This window comes from Lynx canadensis, chromosome E1, assembly GCF_007474595.2.
Source record: "Lynx canadensis isolate LIC74 chromosome E1, mLynCan4.pri.v2, whole genome shotgun sequence".
NCBI classification, from domain to species: domain Eukaryota; kingdom Metazoa; phylum Chordata; class Mammalia; order Carnivora; family Felidae; genus Lynx; species Lynx canadensis.
This window is the reverse complement of record NC_044316.2, coordinates 38,966,628-38,976,707: the sequence shown is the minus strand read 5'-3', so window position 1 is coordinate 38,976,707 and position 10,080 is coordinate 38,966,628. Positions and strand designations below refer to the sequence as shown.

General features: G+C 43.0%; 1 protein-coding gene across 2 annotated transcripts; it reads left to right on the top strand.

Moving 5' to 3' along the window:
- Positions 1-2,447: 2,447 nt before the first annotated feature.
- On the top strand, positions 2,448-7,723 carry KRT24 (keratin 24). 2 transcript variants are annotated; one of them, XM_030295971.1, is made up of 8 exons: positions 2,448-3,077; positions 3,878-3,960; positions 4,591-4,747; positions 5,491-5,652; positions 5,748-5,873; positions 6,213-6,430; positions 6,643-6,770; positions 7,413-7,723. In XM_030295971.1, the coding sequence occupies exons 1-8, from the start codon at positions 2,448-2,450 to the stop codon at positions 7,514-7,516; spliced, it is 1,608 nt and encodes a 535-aa protein (XP_030151831.1). In that variant the 3' UTR covers positions 7,517-7,723. The 2 variants fall into 2 exon arrangements, with proteins under 2 accessions (XP_030151831.1, XP_030151830.1); XM_030295970.1 differs by having other exon boundaries at positions 6,640-6,770.
- The last annotated feature ends 2,357 nt before the right edge of the window (positions 7,724-10,080 follow it).

Sequence of the window (10,080 nt, the reverse complement as noted above, 5' to 3'; positions counted from 1 at the left end):
GTCTTTTAGAGCTCTTTACACAGAAAGCTCTTTCTACTTAGGCTCTGAAATTTCTCAGTTTTATGAGATTTCTTTCACTTAGCTCTTGCTCCTTTCTTTAAACCTTCTTTTAGCCAAATGCCAGCCTTTCTGAATGTGGAAAGATTACATTTTGTAAATTTAAAAGGGAAAAAAAAAGCCCAGTGATTGTTTCTCCTCTCCAGTATTTACATATCATTTAATCCTTCGTGCTCCAGCTTCCTGGGTTTCCTAGCTCTGGGGAGGGGTGAGGCAAGATGACCAACGTAAGGTAAGGGTTGGTGCATTTGTTTGTTAAGGGTGTGATGGGTGTGATGAGAATTACTCCCAGCTTAACAATTTAAAATTTATAAAGCACCTTGGACGCCTTGGAGAGATAGCACCCTACATATAAGAATGTCAACACATCACTCCTGTGAAAGCAGAGCAGGTAAATATAAAAGCTAATTCCTGAAGAGCCACCCAGCAAAGGAAACTATCACCTACTTAATAGTGTGCCCCAATCAAAGGCAGTCCAAGAAGAAATTAACAGAAGGCAGAATGCTGGAAAATAAATGATCAATTATAAAGGTTAAAGCACACACATAGTTTAACATGGACTGCCAAGATAAAAACAGTTTTAAATAAGCAAAAGTCAGCTACTTGAGCATACAGCTAAGGAGGCCAAGAAATATTTTAGAAGCATCTATACTTTTTTTAAAGACACTTTTTAAAAATTGTGGTAAAATGGACATAACATAAAATTTACCATCTTCACGTTTGTTAAGTGTGTGTTCAGTAGTGTTAAGTACATTCACATTGCTGTGCAACCGACCTCCAGAACTCTTCATCTTGCAAAACTAAAACTATATCCATTAAAGAACTCGTCATTTCCCCCATGCCCAGCCACTGACAACTACCATTCTATTTTCTGTCTCTGAATTTGGTTACACCAGGCACCTCATATAAATGGAATCAGACAGGAATTGTCTCAAGAAAAAATAACACTTTTAAACATTGTTTTTTAAAGTTTACTTATTTACTTTGAGACAGAACAAGAGAGCAGGGGAGGGACAGAAAGAGAGAGAAAGGAAGAGAGAGATAATCCCAAGCAGGCTCTGCACCAGCAGCTCAAAACCCGACTCGGGGCTTGAACCTATGAACCGTGAGATCATGACCTGAGCCGAAACCAAGAGCCGGATGTTTAACTGACTGAGACACCCAGGCACCCCCCCCTCCAAAAAAAACTTTTAAACCACAGAAACTACTAGCAGAGGCAAATGGAAATAATCTAAAGTACAAAGGGACAGAAAAACAGGAAGCAGAAAGTGAATTGGGGAGGATTCTAGACTTTGGTATTTATAAAATGATCCCAATCATAACATTAGTTATCAGAAAAGGATACAGATCTTTTCTAAATGTCTTTTCAACAAAAATTGAAAAACATGAGCAGAAAGTAGACTGGGGGAACTCCACACTTTGGTATCTGCAAAATGACTCCAGGCATAATATTGGTTAGCAGAAGTGGATTCAGGACCCTTCTGTACGTATCTTTAAAACAAAGATGAAATCAGCATCATCCCTTAGTTTCTTAATATTTTACTCCAAAGAAGGAAAGTTGGTATCACCATCTCAGACTTCAATTCAATCAGAAAGAAAAGCATCTTCGTACCCATTACATCAGTGACAGTCAACTCCCAACGGATGCTGAAGCAATCCACCTAAAGACGTTGCCAATCTCTCTGAGACATTCTCTGCTCAGATAAACGTGTTGCTGAGATCTACTAATACATGCAGGGAAGACTATTATATTTAATATTTTCTTATTAACAGCAAAAATATCTAGCCTGATCTCAGAATCCAGAGAAAACTTCAACACAAACGTAACCTTAGAAATATGCTGATTGAAATAATCATAGAGAAAGACAATTAAGTCTAAAACTAATGCTGACGTGAAAGCTAATTCCAACATTAAGAGAATAATATGAACAAAAGTTATGAGTTTGATGGGAAATTTCCATCCTCATTGCATTAAGTATTTTAATTACATTTGCTAATCTGGGGATGTGTCCTTCAATTGGGAAATCATGAAGCAAAATGAATAGAACTCATTCAGAAAAGCATGATCAGTCATCTAAACCTCTGAAAGATTAAAACTGTAATTCTGGGGGGAAAAAGTTTTTGCTTTGCTCCACCTTATTTTTTTTTCTTGATATAGTAAATGCCCTGAGGCTCTGACCTAGCTTCAGAAGAAGAGCCAGGAGAGTGTGCTCACAAAAAAGAAATTATCCAATTGCAGATTAGCAAAACTGTAACAGGGATTAAGACGTGACACAGAAAAGGAACACCCTAAAAGTGTGTATATAAGGGCAAAAGGAGAGCTTGCAAGTGCGTTCTTCCCCGTCCTCTCTCTTGTTCACCTGGACAAGCTGAACGTTTGCAGGAGCACCATGTCTTGCTCATCTCATGTCTCCTCTTCCAGGGCTGGGGGCAGCGGCTCGGTCAGGGTGTCCGCTGCTGGGAGCAGCTTCAGCAGTGGAAGCAGATGCGGTCTGGGGGGTGGCTCTACCCGGGGCTTCCGAGGAGGAACCGGCGGCCGTGGCCTGAGCCGGGGATCAGGCAGTGGCTCCGGAGGAGGTTTTGGTAGCTCGGTACAGGGTGGCTTTGGAGGCACTTCAGGCTCTGGGGCTGGCTTTGGCGGGGGTTCTGGCTTTGGCGGGGGTTCTGGCTTTGGCGGAGGCTCTGGCTTTGGTGGGGGGTCTGGCTTTGGCGGGGGCTCTGGAATTGGGGGGGGTGCTAGTGGAGGCTTCTACATCTATGGCGGTGGTCTGGGGGGTGGAAGGGGGGGTGGTGTTGGTGATGGGGGACTTTTCTCCGGAGGTGAAAAGCAAACCATGCGGAACCTCAATGACCGCCTGGCCAGTTACCTAGACAAGGTCAGAGCCCTGGAGGAGGCCAACAGTGATCTGGAGAGCAAAATCAAGGAGTGGTATGACAAATTTGGGCCTGGGTCTGGAGATGGTGGATCTGGAAAAGATTACAACAAATACTATCCAGTAATTGAAGATCTCCGGAATCAGGTGAGACACTATCCACTGCTGAGTTCTATTATTTCTGTATCTTCTGCTCTTATTCAGATCATGTACTGTAATGAAGATTTTAAGTCAAGGAATTACTTGAAGACGTATTTGCTTGTTGTATATGTAAAATGGGATTTGGTGTGTTTTAACTATGACAATACTGCATATGACATCCGACCACATTAATGATCTGTTTGCCTCTCAAATTTGAGTATTTCTACATAAGAGAAAAATTTATATAATGCGAGGCAGCTAATTAACATGTACATAGAAGAATGATGGCAGTGAGTCAATACTAGCTTAATCTAGTATTTATTTTCATGATTAATTCTAGCAGGTTGACATATTCCAGTATCTTGTTAGATTTAAATAATCTTTACAACTGTTTTTCTTCCTGGAAAATCTGGTGCAAATATTGTATGAGAATGTGCGTAATCTGAAATGTTTAGCCATTGTTGTATGGGAAATATTTTTTAAAAACTTTTTAGAAGTGAAATTCATTTTTTGCACAGTTTTCTGAAAGAACTTATAGAACAACTGATCTTCCAAAGCAGCAGAAATAAGCAGAGGACTGTGTTCTATAAAACAATGTTCCATGCCTATTCCAGCAAACTGTTACCTTTTTGCAGAAAGATGTAGTTCAGCTATGCCAGATTATCAATAAAGATGTCATTACTAAGCAAGTTTTCAAAACAATTTACCTTTAAAAACCAACTCACGGGACACCTACCCTCACAGGTGCGCGTGCAGATACAGGTAAAAAGCATCCATGATTCATTCACTCTTATTGTCTTTTCTAGATCATTGCTGCAACTATTGAAAATGCTGGGATCGTTTTGCAGATTGACAATGCCAGATTGGCTGCTGATGACTTCAGACTGAAGTAAGAAAAGCAAAGACTTGAAAACAAATGTTGTAGGAAAAATAAAATTCAATCTGTCTGTTTCATTTATTCTAAACTCCAAGAAATATCTTTTAGGGGATCAAGACCTACATTTACAAACATTCCACCAAGAGTAAATTTGAGAGAGAAAGAGAACACCAGTGGGGGGGAGGGACCGAGGGAGGGAGAGAGAGAGAGAGAGAGAGAGAGCGAGAGAGAGAGAGAGAGAGAGAGAGAGAGAGAGAGAGAATCTTAAGCAGACTCCATGCCCAGCACAGAATCCAATGCAAGGCTTGATTTCACAATCCTGAGATCATGAGTTGGCCCAAAATCAAGAGACGCTCAACTGACTGAGCCACCTAGGCGCCCCTCCAAGGGTAAATTTTTAAAACCGCCACTCCACCAACAAGGAAACAAAAAACAGGTCAAAATAAAGATGAGTTTTTGTTATAAAAAAAAAATTAGCCATCAGTAGGATTAACATTAGGTTCATAATTTTCTTTCCAGGGGAAAAACTCCTAAGAGAAAACTTGGTAGCTTTCTTTTATCAAATAGCTCAGAGGAAAAAAACTTCTTCTTGAATACATAAGAATGGATGTACTCTGAAATGCTCTATACTGTCCTTTCCAGGTATGAGAACGAGCTGTATCTCTGGCAGGCCGTGGAGGCCGACATCAACGGCCTTCGGAAAGTTCTGGATGACCTGACCATGACACGCGCTGACCTGGAGATGCAGATTGAGAGCCTCACCGAGGAGCTGGCCTACCTGAAGAAGAACCACGAGGAGGTAGGAGCACATTCCACACTATTAAATGACTCTGACCTACGTACTTCCCCCACATCCATTCTGTAAAAAATTCTATCTAAGTGGATTTCCAACTCTTATGTCCAAGGAAAAAAGCAGTCATGAACAAATTATATCTGATTTTGGTGGGAAGCAGGGGGTAGCCTTTAGTGTCCTAGTTTCGATTTTTTTGTTGGCTCTGCATGTTTTAAGAAGTCTTGGGGCGCCTGGGTGGCTCAGTCAGTTGAGTGTTCAAGTCTCGATTTCAGCTCAGGTTATGATCCCAGGGTCATGAGATCCAGCGCCTGAGCCCCTCATAGGGCTCTACCCTGAACATGGAGGCTGCTTAAGGTTCTCTCTCTCCTGCTCCTCCCTCGGACACACACTTGCCCTCTCTCTAAAAGAAGAGGAAGAGGAGGAGGAGGAGGAGGAGGAGAAGGAGGAGGAAGAAGAGGTCTTTGCTTTTCTGTTTTTAAAATTTTTTCTTTTTAATGTTTATTTTTGACAGAGAGAGAGAGAGACAGGGCATGAGCGGGGGAGGGGCAGAGAGAGAGGGAAACACAGAATCGGGAGCAGGCTCCAGGCTCCAAGCTCCAAGCTGTCAGCACAGAGCCCGACGCGGGGCTTGAACTCATGAACCTTGAGATCAGGACCTGAGCTGAAGTCGGACGCTCGACCAACCGAGCCACCCAGGCGCCCCTTTGCTTTTCTGTTTCTATCACCGTGATCTTTTTTCTTCGCGCTAGGAAATGAAGACTATGCAAGGAAGCTCCGGAGGGGACGTGACCGTGGAAATGAACGCCGCCCCCGGCACCGACCTGACCAAGTTACTGAATGACATGAGGGCACAGTATGAAGAGCTGGCGGAGCAAAATCGCCACGAGGCCGAGGAGCAGTTCAACAAGCAGGCAGGTTATCACTGCTGGGTGTCTGAGAGTCACACGCAAGCCACTTCAGGTCATTTCTTCAGCCTGCAGCGACTGCCATTCTCTTTTTTATTTAGAGCGCATCACTGCAAGCACAAATTTCTACCAATGCCGGAGCAGCCAGTTCTGCCAAGAATGAGATCACAGAACTGAGACGTACTCTGCAAGCCCTGGAAATTGAGCTTCAGTCCCAAACGGCCATGGTGAGTGCAAAGAGGTTTGCAAAACCTCCAACAGGGAGTTGAGCGGTTTCATTCTCCCTCTTTGCCAAGATGTTCTGCTTGGCACGTAATAAAAGGGCGTCAGGAGCACTGGCTTGTGGTTGTAGAAAGCGTGAAACATTCTAGTGAAAGACAATACACTTTCATAAAAGATTTAGTGTCAAGGAAAGCGGTTATGCCAACAAAAATGAAGGAACCCATGATATAACAACATAGGGTGTAACTTCTCTTAGTACCTTACGCTATTTTGCGTTAAAAAAAAAATCATCCCATGACTTATTTTCATCATGATTTTTTTTTTTAATTGGCTTTTTCTTTTAGAAAAGCTCCCTGGAAGCGACGCTGGCTGACACAGAAGCTGACTACATGGCTCAGCTGTCAGAGATCCAGATGCAGATCAGCGGCCTGGAGGAACAGATCTGCCAGATCCGGGGCGAGACCGAATGCCAGAACGCAGAATATGAGCAGCTGCTGAACGTCAAGACCTGCCTGGAGATGGAGATTGAGACCTACCACCGCCTGCTGGATGGAGAGGGAGGGTAAATGACAGTCAGCCGCTCAGTGCGTTCCTTGGGGTACTTATGTTATGAAACCAAAATGGGGGTTGGGGGCTGGACTTGGGTTTGAAAAGTCACAGTGACATGGTTGAATCAAAAGTCATTTACCTTCCGCAGGGAGAGCCCCCTGTGTGAAGGGTTTGCCCCGCCTTTGCAAACTGCAAAGGAACACAATTCCTTTTTTCCTCTAGCAGTTCTGGTTTTGGAGGATCTGATTTTAGAAACTCGGGCTCCAGAAATACAGGATCCAGAAACATGGGATCTAGGGATTTGTCTGTGTCTGGTGACTCAAGATCTGGAAGCTGCTCTGGCCAAGGAAGAGGTAAACATATTTTAATGTTCGTGATCGTTTTATCATTTAAAGTAAAGGCATGCTTTGCTTGTCATATAAAAAGTGTACAGGGGCACCTGGGTGGCTCAGTCGGTTGAGTCTCCGACTTCGGCTCAGGTCATGATCGCACGGTTCATGAGTTCCAGCCCTGTGTCCGGCTCTGTGCTGACAGCTCAGGGCCTGGAGCCTGCCTCAGATTCTGTGTCTCCCTCTCTCTCTCCGCCCCTCCCCCACCCATGCTGTTTCTCTCTCTCTCTCTCTCTCCAAATAAGTAAACATTAAAAAAAAATTTTTTTTAATGTACACTGGGGCACCTGGGTGGCTCAGTTGGTGAAACATCCAACTTCGGCTCAGGTTGTGATCTCACGGTCCATGAGTTCAAGCCCTACATTGGGCTCTCTGCTATGAGCACAGAACAAGCTTTGGATCCTCTGTCTCCCTCTCTCTCTGCCCCTCCCTCCCTCCCTCTCCCTCTCTCTCTCAAAAATAAATAAACATTAAAAAGAAAGTGTATACTCTTGTTTACATAATCTTAACCCAGAGAGAACATACTTAAGGAATGTACTTGAATTTCTCTTGATCTGGGTTTCTGTGATTATTTCCAAACTGACATGGTGATTCTGTGATTTTCAGAGGCAAACAAGACAAGAGTAACAAAGACCATCGTGGAGGAAGTGGTGGACGGCAAAGTCATCTCATCTCAGGTCAGCAATGTTTCTGAAGTGAAAGTTAAGTAAGCCATTTCCAGATCAGCAAGAGTGTCTTTCAGAAAAATAATGAAAGGACACAAATGAAGAAATCACATCAATCTTTCTAGCCATCTTTCTGGATGTCTTCAGGGAAAAGATTCCATCCAGAAATAGCTAACCAAATAATTTTTCTGCATCTTCTTCTTTTCTTACCCACAATGCTCTTGAAAAAGTTGAAATGACAATTTTGCTCTGTTTCCATGCTTCAATAAACTTACTTTTGCAAGTTAACTAAATGCTTCTGGAAATTTTTTAAGAAATTCAATATTTTCCCTAGAAATAAAGCTTTCAGTTATGATCTAGCTGCATTGTTATTATACTAATATTAATTTGTTATTGATATAGTACCCTCTTCATAAAAATCAAGATTATAGCCATTTGGCGTGTGGGCATTTCTAGCAACATCCCATTGGAACTCACTGATAGCTGAAATTAGGTCTTAGTGTCCCTAAAAAAGTTGTGGGAAAGAAAATGGGATATGTGATATGGCTCCAGATTTCTGAAAACCTCAAAAGCCCCAAAGAGAAGAGATCTCGGATACTTGTGCCCTTACCAAATCTAGCCACACCTCTAGCCAAAAACTGTCACTTAGCCAAGCTGGTGTTTCCTTTTCCCACTGTCCACTGCTGAGTTGGCCACGGGCTCTGTCTTGTCTTGCTTGGGACAATGAAGCTTGTTAATGTAGGGCAGGAGATGGTACTGGCTCAGTCCCAGGAAGAACCAGACACAGGACAAAGCCACACTGGTTAAGGACTTTCCCACTTGAGGAATTCAATAGCATCAGATCACAAACTAGAGAATCAACCCCAGAAGCCAGTCCTCAAGAAAAGAACGCCAGGCTTGGCATAAAAAGCCAAATTTAAAATTACAAAGGATCGGGGCGCCTGGGTGGCGCAGTCGGTTAAGCGTCCGACTTCAGCCAGGTCACGATCTCGCACTCCGTGAGTTCGAGCCCCGCGTCAGGCTCTGGGCTGATGGCTCAGAGCCTGGAGCCTGTTTCCGATTCTGTGTCTCCCTCTCTCTCTGCCGCTCCCCCGTTCATGCTCTGTCTCTCTCTGTCCCAAAAATAAATAAACGTTGAAAAAAAAAAAAAAAAAAATTACAAAGGATGAACCTGAACATAATTTATGCAAATTATACCTTCAAATATAAAACCAATAAGATCTGTATGAGAGTATCAAACTTTTTAAAAAAAATTTTTAATGTTTATTTATGTTTGAGACAGACAGAGAAACAGCATGAGCAGGGGAGGGGCAGAGAGAGACGGAGACATAGAATCTGAAGCAGGCTCCAGGCTCTGAGTTGTCAGCACAGAGCCCTACGCAGGGCTCGAACTCATCAACTGATGAGATCACGATCTGAGCCGAAGTCAGACGCTCAACCGACTGAGCCACCCAGGTGCCCCGAGAGTATCAAACTTTAATAACCCAAAACAACCCAAAACATGTAGCTTTTCATTTTCTAGGCATATTGAATAAAACCTAAAAATGAACCTGCAAGCACACTGGGACTTCTGCTTTGATAGATAACTACAGAGTTATATATAATATATATATAGTAATATATATATATTATATATATATATAATAGCTACAAGCACAAACCACTACTCAAAAAGAGCAACACTGTCTTCAAACATATGTTTCCCATCAAGCCATTACAGTAACTTAAACCTTGGATGTTTTTCCTCTAGTGAAAATTTCAGAAATATGAACCAGCTGATCCAATGTGGATTAATAGTGGAAAGACACAAATGGAAACCAGTTGTGTGCAGCCTCCGGTCCCTCGGGTCATCACGGCCACACTGGGGAAGCCTCTTTCTGTGACTCTTCCCAGATGCACGCTTGTAGTCCTGTACCACCTGGCACCTACGTTTATGCCTGGTATTATCTGCATGTCAAAGCAACAGTATATGGCCACTCTGAAAATCATCTTTAGGTGAAAACCCTCATCCTGTGTTTCCCTGACATGTGTTAAGATGCCACATTTGTACTAAATGACCATTTACAGAAACAGAAAAGGCCAGAACATGCTGAGATGCAGTAAAATACGTCTCTAGCATTTCAATTAAAAAAAAAATTTTAATGTTTATTTATTTTTGAGAGAGAGAGACACAGACAGAGTGTGAGCAGGGGAGGGGCAGAGAGAGAGGGAGACACAGAATCTGAAGCAGGCTGTACTCTGAGCTGTCAGCACAGAGCCTGACTCGGGGATCAAACTCATGAACTGTGAGATCATGAACTAAACCAAAAAGGATGCTCAACTGACTGAACCACTCAGGTGCCCCATGACCACTTTTTTTTTTAGCTGGTTCCTCTATAATGCCTGCTCCATCTTTTCTCCGCACCACGTGCCCCAGGAGGTCACCTCTCCTCTTCAGAACTCCTCTGCACCCAGAACACTTCTTGCAAACAGTAGCCATCCAACAACCAAATGACTGAACCATAAGATCATGACCTGAGCCAAAGTCGGACACTCAACCAACTGAGCCACCCAGGCAACCCGCATTTCAATTTTTAAAACGGGAATTACTGAGCCATTTAGGATCATGA